Source organism: Triturus cristatus, chromosome 11 (genome assembly GCF_964204655.1).
Source record: "Triturus cristatus chromosome 11, aTriCri1.1, whole genome shotgun sequence".
NCBI lineage: Eukaryota > Metazoa > Chordata > Amphibia > Caudata > Salamandridae > Triturus > Triturus cristatus.
In genome coordinates, this window is record NC_140594.1 from 1153582612 (window position 1) to 1153607900 (window position 25289).

At 44.3% G+C, this 25289-nt stretch overlaps 1 protein-coding gene across 1 annotated transcript in view; it reads left to right on the forward strand.

The window, feature by feature from the left end:
* Window positions 1-2172: 2172 nt before the first annotated feature.
* LOC146788622 (uncharacterized) overlaps window positions 2173-25289 on the forward strand; it is a 161227-nt gene continuing 138110 nt past the window's right edge. The window contains exons 1-2 of the mRNA XM_085635790.1: window positions 2173-2346; window positions 11641-11761. Of these exons, the coding sequence (XP_085491916.1) occupies window positions 2323-2346; window positions 11641-11761 (145 nt within the window). The 5' untranslated portion in view covers window positions 2173-2322. The remainder of the gene's footprint in view (window positions 2347-11640; window positions 11762-25289) is intronic.

Below are 25289 nucleotides of genomic sequence, written 5' to 3' on the forward strand. Positions count from 1 at the left end.
CACATGTCTCTGAGTCTTACTGTCTCATGCGAGATCTCCCTCTAGGAGACAGCTGACACCGACTCTTCCCCTGAGACAGTACGGGAGATGCGTGTGTGTGCATAGTGTGTGTGTCTATATGTATATATCTGTGTATGCATGTGTGTGTGTTTGTATGTGCATATGTTTGTGTATGCATGTGTGTGATGGTGTGCAAGTATGGGTGTGTCATTGTGTTCATTTGTCTTCATGGATGTGTACACATATGTTTGTGTGTATACCTATGTCTGTGTATGCATGTTTGTGTGTATGTATATGTATTTGAGTATGTTGGTGTGCGTGCTTGTTTATATGTGTATGTGGGGTTGGTGTGTTGGTGTGCATGTATATGCATATGTTTATGCATGTCTGTGTGTGTTTGTATATGTTCATATTTGTGTGTAAATGCATGTGTGTGTTTGTATGTGTGCATAGTTGTGTATGCATGTGATCAGAGGGAAGAGTGCACTTGAGGGCAAAGAGGAAAACATACAGGGAAGAGTATGTGAGGGCAGAGAGAAAAATACAGAGGGAAAAGCACGTGAGGGCAGAGAGAAAAATAGAGAGGGAAGAGTCCATGTGAGGGAGGAGAGAAAAATAGAGAGGGAAGAGCTCATGTGAGAGCAAAGCGAAAAATACAGAGGGTAGGGTGCATGTTAGACCGGAGATAAAAACATAGAGGGAAGAGAGCATGTGAGAGCAGAGAGAAAAATATAGAGAGAAGAACACATGCGAGGGCAGCGAAAAAAATACAGAGCGAAGAGCACATGTGAGAGCATAGAGAAAAAATGCAGAGGGAAGAGTACATGTGAGGGAAGAGAGACAAATACAGAGGGAATAGCATGTGTGAGGAAAGAGAGAAAAATGGAGAGGGAAAAGCACATGTGAGGGCAGAGTGAAAATACAGAGAGAATAGCACATGTGAGACCAGAGAGAAAAACATAGAGGGAAGAGCATATGTGAGGACAAAGAGAACAAGTACAGGCTATGCCAAGCGGAAGTGATCGCGTTTGCGATCAAACATCAAAGCGGCGTGAGTGAAAGTAATCGAGCAGAGCATCAAAGGGCTGGGTGAGAAGGGAGGGGGGAATGCAAGGGTCAAAGCGGCTAAAGTGAAAGTAATCGAGCAGAGCATCAAAGGGCTGGCTGAGAAGGGCGGCGGGAATGCAAGGAGCAGCTGTGCACGTGCACGCCATCGTGCACTCAAGCCCTAGGCCAGCAAAACCATGTGGGTAGCACTTTTGAAAGCCCACTTACAAAATGTCTCAAAGAGACAGCTTTCGCTGTCTCAGCGAGACCTAAAAAGTAATGAATGTGTCCTTGTGTAACGTAAAAGGTGCTCATGTAAAGCGCTCCAATACCTTCGGGTCGAGTTCGCGCTATATAAATCTGCAAAAAAAATAAAAAATCCTGTGATTCTGGGCAACTCACTTAGTCTACCGGTGCCTACAAAAATGAATATGCCCTTAGTCTTGTGTAACGAAGCTGGTGTTCGTGTAAAGCGCTCAAATACCTTCGGATCGGGTTTCGCGCTATTTAAATCTGCAAAAAAAATGGTTTGCTGTAGAAAACGGTATAAACAAACCTGCCTACCCTATGCATTGCTGATAACTGAGCTTATTGTGCCAACGGAGTAACTAGGCAGAGTCTTGAGGCTATATTTAGTCATGCTATTGTAAAAGGTCGAATGTTATATATTCTAAACTACGCAGGGTTATATTTTACACAATGATTAAAACAATGGCATGAGCTTGTGTGACCCTCACTCAAAGATCCGTCCATTCCAGGAATATAATGATCAATAGGTTTCTAGAAGGGTCTTGTACAACCTGAAATCAATGAAAGCGAAGCTATAAGTACATACATCTCGGAACTGCTCGATAAACAAACTCTGTGTGGAGAAAAGGAGCTGTGTCTGGGCTCTGACGTGTGTGACTCCTGCCCCGGAAGACGATCAAGATTTCTAATCTGCGCATGCGCACATTGTAACTACAGTGTTCTGCATTTTGTGCTGTGCGTGTCACTACGTGCGTTTGAGGTTATTGCGCCTGTGCGGTATCTGTATCACATCAGTGACTGATAAGGTTCGCGGAAACTTTGGTCCTTCTGAACGCATGCGCGGTGCGTGTGTCACCCCTGGTTGGAAGTGATTCCGTATCCGCGCGTGCGCAGTAGAACATGAAGGTGTTGTTGGCAGACTTCTGACACTTAAGGGGATTTTATCTAGTGTCGTGGTCTCTTCGGCTTTAGATTCTGACATCAAACTGGAACACTGGAGAGGAATAATATTAACTTTTCATCGGAATGCCGCGGCTGGAGCCAGAGGAGGTGAGGCTTTTTTCTTACCTTGCAGCTGCTGTCCCTCATGTATCTGGAAAAGAGGGAGGACAGTCTGCTGGTTAATATTCTCTTTATGATTAAAAATGTGTTCCAGGGAGGCCAAAACAAACAACCATTACCAGCAAATGTAGTAAATAGTCTTCACTTCAGTTCCTTTTAGTCTGAAAATGTAGTTTTGGTATGTGTGTGTTTACTTTTGTCATAGATATATGTAGTGTTGTATACCGCGGACCTAGCCAATAGGCAGTGGAGCTCTGTATAGAGTCAAAGGCAAAGACCCAGTCAGTCAGGTTCTAAGCCTGGAGTTGAACTGTTCCTTTGCCATGATGTGACATTGTGCTTGTAACTGGTGCTCACCTAAAGCGCTCCAATATTTTCGGGGTGAGTTCCCACTATATAAAACAGCAAAAGGAAATGATGTGTTTTCAGTTATTTCATAAATTGAAGCAGGGTTGGAGCAGTCTGTTGTAAATATTTACTATCCTCAGTGTACTCACTGATCTTCCCCTCTTGTACTAGCCCTTCCTTTGTGTCCATTCCCCATTCTCTTGTTGGAATTGATCTAAGTACCTGCTTCGAATCCATGGTGAGAAGTGGAATCTTAGCAGGGTAGCACTTTATTGCAAGTCCACATCTTCCAGTGTTACCTATAAGTCAATTAAAGTTGTCCAACCCAGCAGTGGTTACTTGCTATCTACCCCGGAGTTTTCTAACTCTTCTCCTGATGTTGTTCGTCATAGGGAGGAAGGTGGTGGTGATGCTTCTAACCTCAGTGATGTGCAGAGTCAAGGTGGTAATAGTTATGCTTCTTATCAATCTGAAGGAACTAGAGTTGCGAGATCTCGCAGACCTCCTGCTTATTTGAATGATTATTTATGTTAATGTGTCAGATGGGTACTTGTGTCTATTGTAGTTTCAATTGTTTTAATTCTAAGGGAAGAAGATGTGTTGTAAATATTTACTATCCTCAATGTACTCACTGATCCTCCCCTCTTGTACTAGCCCTTCCTTTGTGTCCGTTCCCCATTCTCTTGTTGGAATTCTTGTTGTGATCTAAGTACCTGCTTCGAATTCAAGCTGCATTCCAGACGAGTCAGTTGGTGTCTGGTCAGCTGGAGCGGTGTACGTTTTATTTACGCTCTGACAATAAATCTACTATTCATCTTCAGAAGACTCCAGTGTTATTACTGCTATTACTTACTTCACAGTCCTTATGGATACGGGGATGTCGTTCCTTATCCTTCAAGTGGAAGTAGAGCAAGTGGTTGCCTTATTTTGCTAAGCTTGTCGGCGCTGTGGCTTTGTAGATTATGCAGCTGGGTTAGAGAATGATGCAGGCCGGCATGCGAGCCAGTGGAGTTCCCTCAGGCTGAGAGTGATGTGATCATATTTCTTAAGAGTCTTGGTGACACATGGTGTGACGTGAAAAGGAGGGAGGGAGTGTGTTTGAATGTTGTCATTTTTCAGCTGGCAGATGCTGTGGACCTGGGGCCAGGGTACCTGGTTTAAGCAAGCATTGGCATAGCCAATAGGTCTCGCCTTTGGGACCTTATAAGTGTTTAGTTATCCAGCACAATATCCTTGGTGCAACAACATCAAGTGTTGCATGGCTAAACAATTATAAGGTCCCTATGGCGAGACCTATTGGCTATGCCAATGCTTGTTAATTGTAACTACCTGGTTCGTGCTAAAGGCTACAGTGCTTGTTTGAGAGACATAATAGCACCAGCTCTTGCTAGATAAACATTTTGCTACGGCACTAACTTTTAGCCATCCTGAACAGCAGGCTCCCTGGTGTACAACACGGATAAAACACATTTGCAAAGTCAATAGCTCTCGAATGATAGGCGCGATCTATTGGCTTTGCCAATGCTTGTTTCCAACTGTTATCGCTGCCCGATCAAAAGATTTTCTCAGCAGTGCCATTTGGTGGTCAAACAAGGGTTTCGGCACTGTGAACAGTACAATATAAACAAAGACTAAGTTTTGTCACACCAATTCATTGAAAGCATTATTGAATTGGATAATGAGAACTAGCTATAATGACTTCGCTATCTTAGAAAAGAACCTATACCAGTTACTCCCAGGCAAAATAAATAAAAACAGGACTAACAACTTTGGCGAGGGACTACAGAAATGAATCGACATAGAAAAGGAGACAACTCGGAAGTCGGCCACCCTAGAGGAACTAGACAATCTTGCTTCATAATACTGAGTGCCGCGAGTGCCATCTTGGAGTGGAGGTAACTTCCCCAAACTCACCAGCAAATAACTGTAGTATTTCCTTAAATGGATAAACATTTCTATAGATTATTGACAATGGAAGAAATCGAATTCTCTTTATTGATTCACTCTACCATCACGTGGCCCCAAGGTTGTACACAGGTTCAGGGGCACTCTTTGTGGTTGATTTTCTCTGTCTGGAGTGCATAGTGTGCATACCTAAGTTGTATTGCATGGTATTACAATACCTAATTTGGTCTAATTTGTGAAAACAACGTGTTGGCGTTTCCTGTTTCTTATTATCCGAGAAGAGCATTTGTAACAAACGCAGAGATTATGAATTCACAACAGGGAACTAAACCTCCTATGATGCACTCTTCTTTTGACGTAGAAACGCTCAGCCGCAGCACTGGGCTCTTTAAACTGAAACCGACATGGAGTTGACCTGGAAAAGGCACATCAGAGCCGAGCTGCAAAGGAGGGACAGGAACCAGAAGGAGACCTTTTATAGCCTAGAAGTGTGTGTTGCCATTTCATGTTTTTTTTATTTGCTCAACAGGACATCTCTTTTCCATCCTTGACACCCATGCAAACAATATGACAAAGCACAGTCTTGAGCCTGTTCATTTCTCGCCTCCTTTCCTGATTTTCGATGGAGTCTCTCTCCAGACTCGCTTGTGTGATTGGAACAGTGCTCTGAGTTCTATTTTAAAACTGCACAGGTGGACACTTTCCATCTCAGAATGTTCCATTTACAGGGGCTGATTCAGCTTTTCTACCAGTCCCATCAGAAAAGAGCACTGCAACAACTGTGGGCCGGGTGAGGCTATAGGCTTTCTGTGGCAACTTCTCAAATGCTGCCTGAAACCTGGAGGGGACGGGGTCTGAAGTGCACAGAGGCCCTAATCAGGCCTCTAGTAAACAGGTGTAAAGGTTACAGTAAGCGGCGCGAAGCCCTTTCGACTTGCCCTGGCCCCTGAGAAGGTATGTGTGAACTGGTCGTGAGCTTCCAGCTCCAAGAGCTCTGTCCAGCACGATGAGCGAAGCAGCCTTTGGTGCACAGCAGAGGTATAAAAAATAAAATCAAGTATATGGAAGACTTGTTTACGTTCTTTATTTATGAGCAGAGAAACCCCTTTCGATCAGAAACGCACATCACCATCATGGTCCATAGGCGGGGAGTGTGTATTTCTCACACAGCAGGAGGAAGCAGAGTTCAGGGGCAGGAGTAGCACCAAGTCTGAACTGGGAGGGAAAAGATGAACAACAAGAAATGTATCATACCCCTGGCTAAGGGAACACACACCGTATGTCAGACGCCTACTATCTACTACTACAATAGTGGGTGGTTCGCCATCTTCAGCTTTTTGTTGCGGCAAGTAATATTGACACTGCAGTTTCGAACTCGGAGTGATTTGACGGCACAAGTGATGGAAAGGGCTCGGACCTGGGGCCCTGCACAGGGTGGTTCAAGTGTCACTCAAAGGCTGATCAGCTGATTGGAGGTTCGAGCTGTGGGGTAGCAGGATATGGTGTGACAGACCGCTCAGAGCAACACTAATTACTGATCTGAAGGTTATTACCGGTCATTTGCAGTTATGGCTGTTGTCTTGGCAGTGATCCCAGTGGATTGGAGTCAGGAGGGGAGGAGGTCCTTGGGTATGTTCCATAGAGTGCAGGCAGCAGCCTTGTCATTGGTACAGCCCACCAGAAGACTGCGGCAGTGCTCAAGTCAAATGAAGACCAGTGACGTCAGGAGCGGGGTGCAGATCTTCCGCATCTTAAGCCATTGAAAGAAAGGGCGCCTGCAGTGGAGATGAAAGCCTCCATCTTCCTACATGAGCTGAAGAGAGCACTAAGGCTTACAGCTGAGGAGGCAAAATGCAGTCAGTTAGAGGGAAATAGTAAGCCAGGAGGGTGAAGTGGTGGAGGGAAAGAGCAACGCTTCTCTTTTGGAGCGATTGTAGGGCCACGTAGTGCCGCATGGCTATAGCACAGAGATGAGGGCTTGCAGATAAGCGAAACAATGGGAGAAGATGATCTGGGTGCTTCTAAGAGCAGTGATATGAGAAACTGAAAGAGGAGGCATTACAGAGAGAGGGTGTGTAGTGGAACAGACGTAGGCCATCGACTGATACTTGCGGACACGCACTGGCCGTGCGTGCAGGTTTCGGTGTCCCTGGTAATTTTAAATGTGCTGCTGGAGCGGTAGAAGGTGAACCAGATTCGAGCAAGACCAGTGATGCAAGAAGAGAGTAGTGTGTGATGGCCAATAGTGTCAAAGGCAGCGGAAAAGTTCAGGAGTTTGAGAATGGAAGTGAAATGGCTGTGATGTGCGGTGGTGAGGCAGTGCAGTTTCTGTGAAATGTAGCGTGTGAGGGCCTGACTGGAGTGGGAGTAGATGGGTTGTTGGAGAAGATGGAGAGGAGTATTTTCTTTTGTTTATTTATTTTTAAAGGAAGTGTAGAACCATTGCTCATCGAAATGGTGATGAACTATCCTAATACACATTGATGAGCAGATAATGTGGCACAGGTGGTGAGGGGCAACTTACAAGAGCAAAGCGTGTGGCAAGGAAAAGTTCAAAGTGGAATGGGGAGAAGCTATGTACAAAGTGGGTTAGCATTTGGGAAAAGATAGGAGAAATGGGATATACAGAAAGGCAGGAATAGAGGATTATGGTGAAATGGATGTCTGCTCAATGGGACTCTTCTGTGATGACTGCCACAGTGGCTGCAAGCAGCACACACACACACCTCAGAATGGACCAATGCTAAGAAACATTCGACTCACCTCCTCGATTTACATTTTGGAGCAGCCAAGGGAAGCGGTCTGGTGTGAAGAGATACAGCCCTCGCAGAAGAGGCTCAGGAATTAGGAATGGGTCGCCACCTAAAGAGGCAGTGTCTAAATCAGGTACTCTGAACCACAGGCGGGCGGGCAGGCAGGCAGGCAGGAGCTGGACATGCACCCCTTCCCTGCTCATAGTACAGGCCGCCACTGCTGGCACCCCTCTTTCCAGCCCATGCTTGGCCTTGCAGCTAGTGAGATTTAGGGGGCGCTCCTGCACACAGTGAAACGCTCTGCCTGAACAAGAGCAGCACATGCTGCAGTTGCTGCCCGTGAAGGCTGCCAGGGCTCTGAACTCAATCGCTTATCTCCGAGGGCTAGCAGGGGATATTACAGCGAAGAACGACATAGCAGGCCGAGCAGCAGGACAGGAAATGTCAAACAGGAGATCAGTGTGGGTGAATGTCAAGTCCTTAGAATAGGAACTCTGGCTTTTCTGTTCAAGGCAACACAATACGGAGTCTTCCACAATCATTGGAATGATGGACTGCACAGTAACCAGACAAGACTCGCTGATGCCATAGATCTTGTATTCATAGGCAGAAAAATGTATATAAAAGAATAAAATAGAAAAAAACAAGAAACGCGAGTGGTGCGCGCGCGCGAAAAGTGAAAGTAGGCTGCGTGCGCGAAAGTGAGTGATCGCGGCTGTACATATTGCAAAGCTGCCGGCTGCGCGCCTGCACGCTCGCGGGAACGCATGCTTGTCGCCAGCCAGCAGCACTTTTAAAACTCGCATACTAAATGTCTCTCCGAGCAGCGCATGCGTGCTGACTCAGCGAGATCTAAAAAGCAGTTCTGAAGTCACTTTTCTGGATGAATGGTTTCCTTTTTATTCACTAGACAGAGCTGGCATCAGGCCGTCTTTGTTGTGTTATTTGAGTATGAACTTGGTGTCCAGGGTGAATCCCATTTAGTTCCTTTTATGTAGGCGACTGATAGAACTCCATGAGTGAGCTTAAGGTTAAACCCCTGAGTGTAGGAAGCTTATACTGTTGGACCTTTTGCTTGCCACAAGATAAAATGGAGAGGAGTGTGAGTGCATCTTGTATACACAACTTCCTTTCGAAAAACTAATGAATAGGATGACTCCTTTTCAATGGCCGACGTCGAGGGGCTGCCTCACCACTCAAATAAAATGCATGTTGTACTGATTCTCACCCTCCCTCCTAATGTTGAATATTAGTGGTTTCTTGGGTATAGCCCAGGTGCCACTGTATTGGATATAAGATGATCTATTTGTCTTATCCAGTGTTCAACTTTTACATAAAAAGAGCTCTGCACACTTGTGTAGAGGAAGGCTAGAGCCAAAGGCGGAATCTTGGTCTCCCTTGGTAGCGATTATTCTCCAGGAACAAACTCTGCTACTGAAACCTGAAGATGGTGAGCAGAGCCTGAGTCCAGCAATCCTGAATGTTATAGCAAGAAGCTTGAAGAATCAAGCCTTCCAAGACCAGAGCTCTATGACCTCTGCTCAGTCCAATAAAGAGCTGTGAGCTGTGCTCAAATGCTTTATCTCCCTGCTGATGCCTCTCTGTGTCTCCCATGTGTGGAGTTGATTGAGCGTAAGAACTTGTCTGTGTCTGCACTCTTGTGGTCTCTCTTTATTTTTACAACGAAGAGGAAGGACTAAAACATGGTGTGGTGGCTCTTTTCTTGTATGCCAAGATGTATGCAGAACTCCATGTATCCAAGGTCAAGTCTTTTCTCTTTTTTGCATCCAAATACATCTGTGAATTCCCATATAAATACAGTGAGTAGCTCAAGTTATTTTGTGCTGTATTTACTAAGACATGCCTTTCAAAAAGAACAACATGCGTAAGTGGTCTCTGCTTATGCCTTATCACAGTATTGTAAAAGTGTCTACCTTAGACTGCCTACATGTGTGCTGGTAAAATTGTAGAGAAGCCAGAATGCTGCATTCCGTGTTGCCTGCCAACTGAAAAGGTTTGATCATGTTTCCGAAACACAGAGCAATTTACATTAGCTAGACATTGTGCATTCAATTTGTGTCTCTGCTTGAGGGATACCTATTTTAATTTCCGTTGCAATCTTGCTTGGTCTACCTGTGTCCTCCCGGGATGCTTACAAATACAAACATCTTTTCAGGTTTCCAAGGTATAATTGACCAAGATGGGAGGGCATGCCCCAGGGCTCTCGGCCTAACTCTCTGAAGCAAACTCCCTTTCAACTTACACAGACTGAGACATTCCTTTGATTTTAGAAAATGGTAAAGAATATTTATTATATAGTGTTCTTTCACGATAATCTTTAACTGGTTTTGCGTTTTCCCTCACCAAGGAGTTCGTTCTGCAAAATGTTGTACTTTATGCGCTGTGGTACTAACATGAGTGCCAAAGTACCATGAATCATTGTGTGGACAGTCCTGCTGCACCAACAACATGCTACATATTGTTTACAAAAATATCACTTCATTGGAGTTAATAATTGAAAATCTGCACACAGTGAGACGATATTTTTGGAATCAATATTTAAGAAACAATATGTCAGACTATATTTCTGTACACAATATTCTGACATACAGCTTGCCACAGGATGGAGAGTCTGAAGGTCACCCTGAGACAGTATCTCCTCTTGTGCGGTCGCAAACCCAGAACCTCAGTCTCAAGAAACTGTGACTCTCCAGCGTGTGGCTCAATAATGAAAACTGTCTCGCATCTGTAATTGGTGTCAACAGACGTAGCTGGTTCCTGGCATAGCCGGTCCCTGTGTTGTGCAGCCCCATCAATGGACTGTGGCCATCTTCCAAAACTAACCAAAATCTAGGAACTCAGAAGCTCAGGAAATCATAGAGCTTTGAATTCTGTGATCAGAAAATCATTTTCACACATCACTGTAAGTAGTGTTGCTATATTGTACCCTGACTTATGCATGTAGTTTTCATGAAACATCGTTTTGTAACTGAGTAATTTATTGGAGTATAATCAAAGGTAATTAAGTTGCTACACATTATTACGTACCTTTCATAACACCAATAAAAGATAATATTGTTCCTGAACAGTTCATTGCAGGTGATAGAGCTGCTAACCGAAATTGACAAACTTCCCGATTCGAGCCTCCAAGGGTAAGCCTTGACTGGCATTCTCCTTACTGCCTTAAAATAAAAACCCAAAGATGAGCTTACAGTAGTACCAGGCTCTAGTGATTCTAAGAATAATGGCAATGCTTGTCCTACATATTGCCTAATTGTTATTGGGTCTCACAGGCCTAGATAACTTGCCTGACAGGGACAGTTTGTCTTCATCACCTTTTGTGTGTTCGATGTAGCACTCTAAATGGCCAGGGAAGCCCAGACGTGGGACTCATGCTCACTGTGTCACTGGAACCAATCTATACCTGGCCAATGAGCCCCAGTCAGGGCGACACTAGTCCTGGGTTTTTGTGTTCCGGTTCAGGGTGGACCTGCCCAGGCAGTTCGGGCTTGACTGTTCTCATGAGGAGCAGGGTCAAGACAGATTTGCATATGGCTGGGTCCAAACTGAGGTCGCCTAGTGAGCAAAAAAACGATGGGTCGGGGTGCTAACCAGAGTATTTACCAATGGTTTGATAATTTGCAAGTATTTCTTCCATCACATTTTGTGTGTTTGTGTTCTGCATTCACCAGCCTTACCAAAATGGCCTCATATAGCTGCACACCTTTTTGTAGTGCCATTGTCTGCATCCTTGGTCTTCACTGTTCCTTTTCTTGCTCGCTGCTACCCCAGTGGTGCTAGAGATCATGTGTGTGGAATCATGTGATGAGAGACATGGGCTACGCTCTGCTACTGTGTTGTAGTGATCCTTTTAAGAGTTAGTACAATTGTAAAAAAAACCTGACATTCTGTAAATTCTTCTACTATAGTTCTAATATTTCCTTCTTACAGAGTTGGGCGAGTCACTTCTTAAACATCTAATGCAGAGCCAGGTGCCTGCTGCTATGCTTTCAGAGGATGCAAATGAATTTATTAATACAATATATGAGCTACCTATGTCACATGTCTCTTTACATTCCCGGTAGACCCTCAGTTTGCTTCGGAACAGGATTCATGATCTCTCACCACTTGATGCCAATAGTAGGAAATAGGATTCAGATGAGATGTGATAATAAAGAAAATACTAAATCCTAAATTAATATATTTTCATAAAATATCATATATTACTGAATAGAGTGCTGAGTGAGTGATGATTCATTTTTTGTTCGATACACAGGGATTATTCCATGATGTTTCTGCCTATTTTTCTGAAGAAGAGTGGAAGCTTTTACATGATTGGCAGAAGGAACTTTACAGGAATGTCATGAAGGAAATTCACCAAGCCCTCATCTCACTTGGTAATATTGCCCTGTCTCTCATTCTAATGGTTTTATAATCTGTTAATGATTTATGCATTCTTAAGTGTAAGCTTCTGTCTTGGATACATCCTTAAACATATAAAATAATCTCATATTAATTCATCCAGCAATGGCTTGAATATTTTTTGAGCTAAGGTTTTTGTTGAACTTAGTTCAGACTACTTCAGACAGTGGGGCGCTATACTAATTGCATTTCGAACAATTCAGTTATATACAGCATTTAAGCTCGTGACCTTAAAAATAAGTTGTAGGTGGATGCTATGAAATTGCTTGATTCCATATCACTGTGTGACCGCTGCAATATGATGACTATTTAAAAAAAAAAACAAAAGGAAGTATCGCATTGCTTTTGGGAGTCCTGAACGTTGAACATTTTGCTTATATGTCTGAATGCACCAAGATGGCAAGAGACAGACAGCAAATAAGTTAAACACCTGCTTTAAAAAGAGTCATCTCATTTTTGCAATAAAATAGACTGGGGAGGCGATATATTGTGTAACTAATGAGAATACATGTACAGTAGGACACTTTTGGTTATTGGTATGATTTAAGTTATCATTACACAGTCTTTTAGGTAACTGTAGCAGGCGTAGGCCAACGTTCTTTCATTAACTGTCCAGTCCTACTTTTGTTCAGTTGAGGTTATTCACCATTGTTTGTTTATTCTGAATTGTGGGTGTGCAGACTTTTCCCCTCATCATTCTTGCCGACTGGCATTTTGCCACCTGTACTGCAGCACCTAATTAAACAGCACTAAAGTTGTAGGTGGTGAAGTGTCTGTTGGCATAATACGTGTGGTGCAGATACAAGCATCGAGTGTGAGTCGGTATTTGCCCTGCAGGGAAATGTCCACACATCTGATTTCTGTATGGTCAGCTTTCCATCAGTTTTAGGAAATATCATTCACAATTTTGCCATTGAAGTGTAATTTAGGAAGAGGTGCTGAGAGTATGTAAAGACCGTGTGTGCAGTCTATCTTGTGGAAAGGTAGGAGAATTGGTAGAGCACATCTCAGCTTTCCATCAAGCGTGCTACCAGTTGTTAAAGTTCCTTTTATGTTACAGAGGAATATCCTGCACTGTGTCAAGAACCAAAGCTTTTATTATGGATCTTAAAACAGAGCGCCATTGTGAGTCAAACGGGAAATGGCTTAATCAGAATGTCCGGAAGCTAACTCAAACAACAAGTTTCTTATTTTCCTGCTTACCTTCAGGCCACCCTCATCCCACCTTTAGCCTATCCCACCCCACCATTAGTCTATGAACTGCCCCCTACAGCCTACCCTGTCCACCAAGAGCCTGCCTCCTGCTGACCACCCGCCAATATTCATCCTACTGCCCTCCACCTCTGGTCTACCACCAAGCTTTGTGCCTTCTGGATTACTACCAGTGTGCTTTCAACATGCACCCAGTTTTTATCTTACCAGCCTGCTTACACCCATCGTTCAGCCTGTGTCCATCCCAACCCCTCTCTCCCACCAGCCCACATGAAATCTATTTGTGCCTATTTCCATCCCATCTAACACCAGCCCACCTACAGCATGTTTGCACCCATTTCCTATCTCCCACCAGCCCACCTGTAGCTACCAGTAGTGCTACCACGAAGGTACCCCCAGCTTACCAGCACTGACCTCTAGCCTAACACCAACCTAAGTGCAAGCTATCACCAGTCCTATCACAAGCCATGCTCCCAGCCAATCTCATACCTGCCATCAGCCATCTTTTGACTACAACCCATTTACCTCTTCCTTAAACCAGGCATAGCAGAGGTCCACAATCGGGCAGAACATCTTGATGTGTGAAGATTATTTATACAGCAAGATTTGAACATCGTTTCTATTGGGAAATGATTTCCAAGAAAATGCATAGCCAAACAGTTAAATCATTTACTTGGTGAGCAGTGTATAATGAAATTAAAAACCTGTATTGGAGATGCAGAGATGTACACTTTAATACATGTCGCTCCTTTGTCTGTCCCTATTATGACTTTTAGATTCATTTACTTCGCTTAAGTGTACTATGCCAAGTTAAGAACCCAGCTTGATGGCACTACAGCAGTGCCTGTTTCTAATATTTAGAACTGTATGCTGCCTTTTGTGGCATTTGGGATTGAAAGCGCACTCTGACTTAATTCAGACAAAACAAGTGCAATTGTTCTTGGGAGACATCCTATTGTCTCAAGTTATGCCTGATGGTCACCTGCTGCCAAGTTCCTACATCTGGCGCTACCGCTCCATCGCATTAATTCCAGAGCTGAATACAGTAGCCTCAACCTACTTTGTGCCTTTTCTCCAGTAGGAGAGCAAATGCTTAGCAATCCAGTCAGAAATTTCTTTTTGATTGGACCATGCAATGCACTGTAATTTGTTCTCCTCACATTTCTTGTATCTAGGCTCTTGATAGATCAAAATATTACAGACCTTGCTAGCATCTTATCATGCCATTCCCCAGTGGCTCCCTGTGAAGTAAAGAATGATCTTTAAATCCTTAGGGGCCTCATGTAGGAAGCCAAATACCGGTCGGTAACGGCCGAAATTCGGTAAATATCCCGTTACCGACCGGTATTTAGGCATTTGCGATGTAGGGGGCTTATTTTCTGGATTCGGTATTTACCGAATCGGAAATTAAGAAATCGGTAAAATACCGATTCGGTAAATACCGAATCCAGAAATGCAATGTACGGAGCACTCTAAAGAGTGAAAATTAGTATTAAGAATTCGTTATTTACCACCAAATACAGGTTGGTGATAAATAACGAATACCTTGCAAAAAGCAATATTTTGCAGATTTAAGAGTGCCATGTGGCAGACATACATGCCCTTAGGGCATGTATGTGCGCCACATGTGCACACATGCAAGATTCAGGGGTGCAACAGGGTGTCAATGTGTCACCCTGCCACCCTTGTATATGCTCCCCCCATTACCGAATCGGTATTTACCGAATCGGTAATGAGGCATACCTTCCCATTGATTCCTATGGGCCTCCAGGCCCATAGGAATCAATGGGAAGGTATGCCTCATTACCGAATCGGTAAATACCGATTCATAATTACCAAATTTTTCCGATTCAGTAAACTTTACCGAATCATTACCTACATCACATTTACCGATTCATAAATACCGAATCGGTAAAATTCGGTATTTATGAATCGGTAAATGTGAGGCTACCTACATATGGCCCTAGGTGTCTTTTATTCTGCTGTGCATGTTCTTGGCCTTCTATATCTTCAAAACAGGTTCAGCCTTATTCCCCTGCTTGTTCCCATAGATCTTCATCCCTGACTTTCTTGGCTCTCCCCTGCTTGTCTCAGACTTGTCTCATCGACGTGCTTTATCCTACTAGCATTTGCCCGGTGGTATGCGCTTCCCTCTACTTTTCACTTTATCTCCTGTCATCTTCTTTTCCATAACCTTCTGAAAGCCCACCTCTGTGAATAATAATTCCCTTCTGTTGATCGGATGCCTATAGCACCACAACATCTCAGGGCAATGATTCACTCACGTAAATTTATGAATCAATATCCATACAAAGATAGTCAGAATGTTATTACATTTTCCAAGTCATGTGAGTGTTGTAGGCTTGAAGGATGATTTTCTGTTCGATACCTGTTGAAATTAATTGCAAGATCCGTCTTTCAACTAAAAAATCAAGCAAACCAAAAAATCAAGCAACTTGCATCCGTGGTGAGAAAAAAAGATGTTTCTGAATGTGAACAGGTATTGACAATGTGATTGGTGCTTCCCCGCTGCTGTCTTTGTGTTATTTAGTGCTCTACTTTGTGACAAATATATTGTAAAACTCGGGCAGCATGTCCAAATATATTCCAATATTTGGTGTGTGCTACCAGATTGAGTAGGAACAAGTGCTCGGTGGGGACTGGTCTCTGTTCTGCCGCTGGAGATTGGGTGGAAGTGGTCAGTGGCAATGTCATTTAAGTCACCTGGATGGTTCTTAGGAAGTCTTTGGCGAACAGGGAATGGCACATCATTTACTTGTACAATGGATGGCATTGTTGGTTGTGCATGTATTTTTCCATTTCGAGTAACCTCTAAAGTTTTCGTTATGAGCTGGCCCCTGGAATTATGCAGCAGCGGTGAGCCAAATTATGTGGCTCGGTTGAATAAATTGTGCTGCAAGAAAAGGCAAATTATGCAGTGTAATGCAGCACATGCTGTGATACTATTAATTTATTTCAAATTTTTACATTTGTTAACTCTGGACATAGGATGCACCTCATTAGTAACAGTTTAACACCAACATCTAGCAAAAAGGAACATAAAGGTGACAGTCAACCTTTGCAAAGGACTTCCACTGCGCTGCAACATGTGTTGCTGCGTTTTAAGTAACTTCAGACCGTTTGATCTAGAAGCACTTTTTTTGTTAAAATTTGCAGATAATGCAGCAGATGATGGATTGTGTGCCAAATGCGGTCAATCTATAATCATGCGAAAAACGCCGCAGCCGCACAATGCATAATTCCAGTGGCTCTTATGATGAACATCCTATGTTCTGCGCACCCTGCTGCAATCTCACTTGATTGTGTACGAAAATGTTGAGTCATGGGCCAAAAGTTTTGATTTTGTGGCATGAGTGCGAGTATTTATACACAATATTGTCTCACAAGGCCTCCTGTCTCAACTGACACTGCCAGTCCAAATTCTCTTGTCGTTGCAGACCAGTTTGCTACCACTCCAGTTGTCTCTTTATGGATGGTTGATATTCTGAAGGCTCCATCCCTGAGGTCTCCTCCTCTTTGTAATCAATGTCACATGGCGAACCCAGACACTGACCCAGAGTACTAAGACTTTCATGCAACCACCTGCTATCAAGAGGTCAAGGTTAAGGGTTTGAAAGTGTTCTCCAGTGTGGGCCCACCAGCCATGTCAGAAAATCAATGCACCTATGCTATTGTCGCAGCAATAACTCCACCAAAGCACTCCGCGGTCATTGAGCCCTAAGTTAAAACCTCAAGTAAACTAATCTAGTGAGTGCTGTAGAAAACATTTTTCCAAGACAGAAATCTCAACAACGTTCATTGACAGCAGGCAAAGTGCCCCCAAAGACATTCTCCTTCTCTCCCCAACAGCCCCCCACCCAGGTCACTATGATCTTCAGTGGAGATAAAGGTATAGTCCTACCACCTGGACACAAAGTCTGAGCCTTTATTTTATTTTTATTTTTGCATTTCTTTATTGGTTTTACAACACAGACTATAACGGTGACATATCCGGGTCATGGCCCAGAGCCAAGAACATACACGTGGAAGAAGACTGAGTCTTCAGACACATGACCAGAAAGTATGGCAAGAAAGTATATCAGTTTGAAGTCCTCTTATGAGATATTCTAGTGCCAATGTCATTATGGCCAGCTGCTGGGTCCATCTGTGGCACGATGTAGATGGGCATGTTTCCTTGTACCCACATATGCCCATGCAGAGTCCAGGTTCATCTTTAACCTGGGCACGAAATCTTCTGCACAAGGACTGCTGATTTATTTATCAGTGCTACTGCCAGGACCATGAACTCTTGTATGTCCATTCTTTTGCAGTCATACTGTCTCCAGATCTTAAGCTGGGAGGCCAGGAGAAAATAGTCAACCTCCACTTTGATGCGAAGAACGTGTCCCATTTCTGAACAGTTGAGGTCCTCCAGCCAGCATTATTTGATGGACATAACTAAACCACTGCTTGCCATTCACATGGTATTGATGAGACCACCTTATTTTTACCTGCCTACCTGCCATTGAATGCCTTGCATTCTTTCAGAGATTGGTGGTCTTTTTGCTCAAGATTACTGGGAGAAATATCACATCTCCCCGAGAAGCATCAGTTAAAGAGGAGCGTCTTCAGAGGGAAAGAGGGAAGAACAAGCCCTCTCCCTCAGTCTTAACCAAAGACAAAAAATACTAGTAACTTCCTGAGTGACTGGCTTCCATCCTGGAATGCCCATCTTGGGAGGCTCACTTCCCTTTTAGTGGGCAATGGGCTTTCTCTTGAATGCCATCACTGTAAACAGATAAACAAATGCAGTAGGCACCGTAACCATTTACTTGAATTTCAGAAACAAACATTTCAGCTCCTGGAAAGGGAGGTGACCTGGTATCCTAGGGAATAGGCAGATGTTGGACTCAACTTGCTTTGCTTTAATGGTTGCCAAAGTTAGCCATGCATGGCACGTTTAGCTTTCTGACTGGTTCCTACTGATTCAGAATGACCACATCCGCCTCCCCAGAGGAAAGGCCTCCTGTTCACGGAAGGGACGTAGTGAAGTACTCCGCCCTAACATCACTCTGATTATGCTCATTGTTCCTGAGGAGTTCATCTTTGCACACCATGGTCTCACCTCATAGAAGATGGAGACTTTTCCGACTGTTAGGAAGTCCTCCACACAAACCCAGGAAAAGAGTAAATGGCTGTGAGTCTACCGCCAAACAGTAGCAAACAACATCAACCAGGTCTCTTGGCTTAGTGGATGATGTTATGTTTTTTTCAGGCATCCCAGCCCACTTGTGCAGTTAGGCACTAGTCAGATGCAAACTCAGGTCATTGGAACTTAATAGAATAACCTGAGAAGGTTGTCTTATCAACCAATGAGAGGTCAAAAGACATCTGAGGGGATTGACACATCATTTATCTCTGATCTGCAACCCTGAAGATTTTTGGAACTTTAATATGATCCTTCCTACACTGATGTACTCCAATGCTCAAATACCTCGATTGCCTCCCTTTAAAAGGCAGATATAAATTTAAATTGGCCAGCATTATGAACAAAGCAATACCCCCCCTAATCAAGCAGAAAAGCTTTGTTCCACCACTAGCTTCCCTGGTGTAAACAATAGTCTAAGGGGTGTGCAGAAAATAAACAACACACGGAGGTTGGCAACTGTAGCCTTGTCTGACGCGCCGCTGTCCGTATGGAATACCCTATAGTTATATTCAAACTTGCAGTATCTCTTTTAGTCTTCAGAAGAAAAACCTGTGCTGTACGTAAACAAATATCTTCTCCCAGCTTCCTAAATATTAACACTGTTCTTTTTTCTAACTGGTCGTTTACCCTTCCTCTTAATCTTCTTTCTTCACTAGTGCTATCACTGCTTTTATTCCCCTTCCTTCAGACTCCACATCAACTTTCATCTTTTCTTCTTCCCTAACTCTTGGCCCTCTCAGTTTTGGTACCTTTTCTGAAACATATGTGAATTATTATATATTTACATGTTTCGGTATAGATGATACTGATCATCTTCATGCTGCTCTTTGTACAGCCATCTGATGCCACCAGGATCAAGGGTGCTATAAAATTTAAAAAGAAACAAAATGTGACCAAAAACGTCTTAGGTTGAAGATTTATTTTTCTGGTGGCTATATCAATGGCCTAGCTAATAAGAGAGCTGCGAGCTCTTTGCACATCAGAACCTTTCCAAGCTTTCCCTAGTAAGAAGGTTGTTCTGAAGACATAATCCACCTATGTTGTAAAGGTGCTATTGGAGTTCCATCTGAATGAAGAGAGTGCTCTTCCAATATGTTTTCCTCAACTCCATGCGTCCCAAGCTGAGGAGATATTACACATTCTGAACCTCCAAAGCATTTTGTGCTTTTTTCATAAGAGAACCGTGTTCCTGCTTTCTACTTCCAACTATTCATGACATTTGGGGGAAATGATGCTGGCTGAGCGGTTGTTTAGGCCGCTATTGCCAGATGGATAATGCCCACCCTCCCTCAGATTTCCGTGCCCACTCCCTCAGGTCTTAAGCAGCATCTGTCTCTTTCTTTGGGCATGTATCTGTTAGAGACATATAATTGGCCTAGGTGGGCTACCCCACATGTATTCAGTGTACATTGTGCTCTTGAGGCTTGCTCATGGAGCAGCTTTACATCTGTAAATATGAAGGTTTGCGTGAACTGTTGGTCTTGAGCTAACCTTCTCAATATAATTGTTTTTCCTAATCTTCAAATTCTCATTAGCTGTGGAATTTATTCAGAATGGGCAGGAAGACAAATGTTGCATTAAGCAACTTTGAGACAACTGTTACTCCTACTCTGAAGGCTCTTTACTTTTTTTGATGCTCTGTTGAATCATCAGCCACAATTCAGGTAACTAGTGGAATGAAATGAAATGAAAATAAAATGTATAAAGGGCTCTACCACCCATAGGTGAATAGGCGCTAAGCTCAGGAAAGGAAGAAACAGCCCATTAAGTGGAGGTTGAGCCTGATACAGTAGCTACCGGTTAAAAAGCCCCATTTTCAAAGATTTTCTAAAGGCCAGAAGGTCAGATTTCTTTTTAATTTCACGAGGCAGTGAGTTCCACAGCTTGGAGGTGCAGCAGGACCTTTTTAATTTGGGAACAACTAAATTTAAATTTGCGCCTGACCGGAGAGGTCACCATGGGATATAGTTGCTGAAAGTTCCAGGTCAGAAATTCCTGTTCTGTATTGTGGAAAGCTTTAAAAGTAATGCAGAGAGCCTTAAAATCCATTTTTTCACAGGGAGCCAGTGGAGGTGAATTAGGGCCTGAGAGACAGATTTATATTTGGGGATTCCCAGACGAGCCGCTGCATTCTGTTTATGTTTGTGAAGAGAACTTGCAATAGTCTATTTCCAAGGTAATCAACATAAAGACCACAGTTTTTGTAGCTCTCTAGGAATAAATGGAAGGACTTTCCTCTGTGATTTAGCAGGGAAAAGGGGGAGGAGGTGATAGGATTGATATTACTTTCGAGGGACAGCTTGAGGTCAAACAGTACTCATAAGTTCTTCACTTTCTCAACCGGACAGGGGAGAGTACCCAGTTCCTGGGGCCACCAGTTTGGAGACCAGAAGGAGGTATTCTTGCCACATAAGAGAACCTCCTTTTTTGCTGAGTTCTGCTTCAAACAATTGTATCCCATCCATCTCCCGATTTGGAGCATACAATTATGAAATCTGGATGCAGTGGTCGCAGAGACCACTATCTGGGTGTCGACATAGAATACTAGGGAGAAGCCGAAAGTTCTAATCACATCTGCCAGTGGAGTAACGTAAAGATTGAAGAGAGTAGGGCTCAATGAATAGCCCTGTTTAACTCCACATGACAGTGAAAAGTGAGGGGAAATCTTCCATCACCATCACTTGCTCCCGGTCATTAAGGAATGATTAGTAAGTGACCGGGCGCTGTCCCTGACTCCGATTGTAAAAAGACAGTCCAGGAGCAGGCCATTACTGACCATGTTTAATGCCACCGGGAGGTCTAAAAGAAGGCGGCATTTTCTCCAATTTTCTGTCTAATTTCTCCAAACGCCTTGATCTGTGCCAGTTCCATGCTGAGATGGCTTCTAAAGCCAAATTGAGATGGATCTAGAAGACTGTTGTTGTTGATGAAGGATGTCAATTCTGTATTGATAGCCTTCTCAACAATTTTTGCAGGTAATGGAAAACAAGAAATTGAAAAATAATTATTAGGATAAGCGGCATCAAGATTGGTTTTTTTTGATAAGGGAGAGGATAGAGGCTCTTTCCCATTCATTGGGGAAGTAGCCTGAGATGAACATCTTATTGAGATGTGCGAAAGCTGTTACGCAGTGATATCTTGGGCCATGTGTATGACCATAGGAGGGCAGGGGTCCATAGAGAACCCAGATTTTATTTTGCCCAATAAGGTTTTAACCTGGTCAGAGGTTAATAACGGAAAGTTGGATATCCATTGGTATAGTAGCAGCCAAAGAGCATAGTGTGAGGAGGGTGGAGTGTTTTGGAGAGGCATCTCTGTGATGGGGATTGATCGAAGATTTTAAGAGATCTAGATTACCCACATTGGGTCTGATGGCTGAGAATGGCGAAAGGTCTTTATTTATGGCCGCACACGTGTTGTAGACAGCTTTAACTTTATCCTGAAAAAAGGTGACAAGAGAATTACAAAAGGATTGAGTAGCCCGCTTATTGTTATTCTCTGGGGGTTTTAAAAGATTCCTAACTATTGCAAACAGTTCTTTTGAAGAGTTTTTTGAGGATTGTATTTTAGCGTTGTAGTATCGAGCTTTTTCGTAATGGATGAGTTCTTAGTAAAATTGAATGGTGCCTTAATATATGTCTTTATCTTTAGGGTTGCAGTTAGACCTTCATTTACGTTTGTGTCTCCAGCATTGTTGTTTTAGGAGCCTATGTTTTTTAATGAACCAAGGTTTAAATGGATTGATTCACGGCTTTGGTTTTTCTTAACTGGAACTAGTTGTGTCAGGGTTGAATCTAACCACTTATGAAATTAAATTAAATGAAAAGACCATTTGTTAAGCGCGATAGCTACCCTCAGGCGTCCTAGCGCTACAGACAACGCGTGCAGGCGAACAGTTAAAGACTATTCAGATTTATTGAAGAGCAGAGTTTTTAGAAGCTTACAAAAGGGGAGTAAATTGGGCTCTGTTTGCAGATGGAGGGGGAGGGAGTTCCAAAGTTTGGCCAAGTTATAGGAGAAGGAGCGGCCACCACATCTGGCTCTTTTTATCCTGGGTACTATGACAAGGACGGAAGATGCTGATTAGAGCTGTCTATTCAGGTGGTAGGGGGTAATCAATGATTGATTAATGGCAGAGCCCATCTTCTGAAAGGCTCGGTGGGCAATGCACAGGGCCTTGAATTCAATTCTTTCCCTAACTGGAAGCCAGTGGAGGTTCTTTAGTCCAGGTTTAATTGAAAGTCGACAGGGAATCTGGAGGAGTGTTTGGGCTGCGCAGTTTTGGATGACCTGGAGCTTGCGCAAGGTAAACTGAGGGGCTCCTAAATAGAGGGCATTCCCAAAATCCAGGCGTGATGGGATGAGACCCTGGACCACAATCTGTTTCGCCTGGAATGGCAGCAGGGGGAGAATGTTTCGGCGAAGCCTGAGTAGACCGTAGCAGGTGGCTGTAAGTTTAGCCGCTTGATAGTGAAAGTTAAGGGAGTTATCCAGCCAGATGCCCAGGCTTTTGATTGTGTCCTTTGGCGATGGAGCAGGGCCGAGGCAGATGGGCCACAATGAGTCAATGGTAAGCTTTTTTAATTTTTTTTTTTTAATTTCTTTATTGCGGTTTTGAAGTTCACGACACATAGTAAAACAGTTCTATTTTACAAACCATTCTGTTTAAGAATCCTCACTGTCTCTGTCCAGCAACTGTTAGTCCAATTATGGTTACCTTCGAAGTGCGTACCAAACCGGCAATATGCATGAACAGTAGCAATACCAATCGTTCTAACTTTCAACTGAACATCCCCCCTCCTATCCTCCCCCCCACATCCCCCTCGCCGGGTCCACCCACCTAGAGGTCTATCTACCTACATCTCAACCAGGGGTATCCTCCCGTCTCTCCCCCCCGCCTGGGAGATTCAATCCCCAACTGACTAACATCTGACACCACTATCTGTGTCGAAGTCGGGGAGCTCCTCCCTATTTCCTGGATCATCAGCCCCCATGCCTGCAATACTTCCGGGAGTTTGGCATCCTTCCTAGTGCTGCGTATATGCCCCTCCTCCGCTAATGCCCATTCCTGCAGGTCCGTCTTCCACTTCTCAACCAGCGGCCCACTCTGTTGCAGCCAGTGGATTGCTATTCGCCGCCGCGCAATCACAAGTCCCAACACCAAGAACTTCCTGCTGATTTTACGTTTAGGGTCCCGGGGAATCAGTCCCATGATACAAGTACGCAGCTCCAGGGCAACTCTCCACCCTGTTATTCTATACAGGTCCTCCAGGATGGCTGTCCAATATATCTGAATCATCGGACACGACCAAACCATATGTGGGAAATCTGCCTGTGCATAGTGGCATCTGGGGCACCTTGGATCCCTCAAGCTATCAATAGCGTGTAGGCGCTTGGGTGAGAGGTATGTCATGTGGACCGTATTGTATCTGTTTAAATCTATTGGACACCGCTACCTTACGTACACCCTCATGTATTTTCCCCCACTCCCGTGGTGTGATATCCTGCGGGCTCACTTCCTGCCATCTATCTTCTATTTTGAGAGGTGCATGTTGTTTGTCTTCCCGTAACGCCCTATACAGGTGTGAAACAAGTTTCCCTCCTCCCGCCATAGCTATCATTTTAACCAGAGTATTCGTGTGTTCCGGGGTTTCCGGGAATGTAGGCCATAGATGTCGTGCTGTTGCCGCTATTTTGGCATATTGTAGGAATTGCCCCGGACCCAACTCAAAAGATTCCACTGCATCCTGATATGTTATGAACCTTTGGGCGGGGTAGAGGTCTGATAACATAAGACACCCTCCCGCCTTCCATTTATCAGTAGTCATGACCCGGTCTATGTGCGCGAAGGGCGGCATCAGCCAGAAGTCTGCCTCTGGGGCAAACGGTCGCACCTGTATAAGTCGTCGAACCACTCTGGCCCAAAAGGCAGCCATCAACCTGCCCAGTGGGGGGCCTTGGTCCTGTCGCCGTTTTGCATGCCAGAGAAGCGCACCCATCTGTTGATCCCCATATGTGTTTGCCAGGAGCGATCGTTCCCATGAAGGGTCTGTATCGAGCCAGGCCACAGAGTGCTGTAGTTGGGACGCAAAATAATAAAGTTCAAGGTCCGGGATTTCTAAACCGCCCCTACCCCAAGTACGTTTCATGACTTCTAGGCTTACCGGGCACCGTTTTCCATTCCACAGTAATTGTATAAGCATCGCATCAAGATCCCTGAAGACCTGATGCGGGATTTCAAAGAAGGAGCCCTGCATTGTGAAGAGACATCGTGGCAGCACCACCATTTTAATCAAGGCAATCTTCCCCATCAGCGAAAGCCCGAGTGTGTTCCAGAAGGCAATGCTGCCTCGGAGACCTCTAAGAACCCTCCCCATATTGTGTTGGTAAAAAACTTCTCTGTCCCTACTGATCCAGATCCCGAGATAGCGTAGTGCATCAGACACCCATGGAAGTCCCAACTCAGGGAAGGGAACCCCGCTCCTCACTGCCCCTGCCCCAACCGGGTATAATTGTGATTTGGTGTTATTGACATAGAGTCCCGAGGCCTCAGCAAACTGACCCAGAGTTGCCATCAGCACCGGGAGCGAGCGCTCTGGCTCCCGTAGATATACCAGTGCATCATCTGCGTACAGTGAAACAATATGTTCCATGGCCCCAATTTGGATACCCTGCCCCTGGAGGATCCTACGGAGGTGGCACGCTAATGGCTCCATTGCCAGGGCGAACAGCAAGGAGGAGAGCGGACATCCCTGTCGCGTCCCCCTGGCCAGTGATATCGTGTCCGAGACATAGTGTCCCGTATGGACCCTTGCCACCGGCTGAGCATAAAGAAGTCGGACCCAATTCACAAACCCCTCACCGATCCCCATTTTTTGGAGCACCTGCCATAGATAGTCCCACCTGAGCGAGTCGAACGCCTGTTTGATATCCAGGAATACCAGGGTATTTCGTTGGGCCTTGCCCTCTGGTGATTGCATGACATGGGCAAGGCGGCGGATATTCCGCAGCGCGTTCCTTCCCGGAATAAAACTGGTCTGGTCATCATGTACCAAGCGCCTAAGATACGGTAATAATCTGTT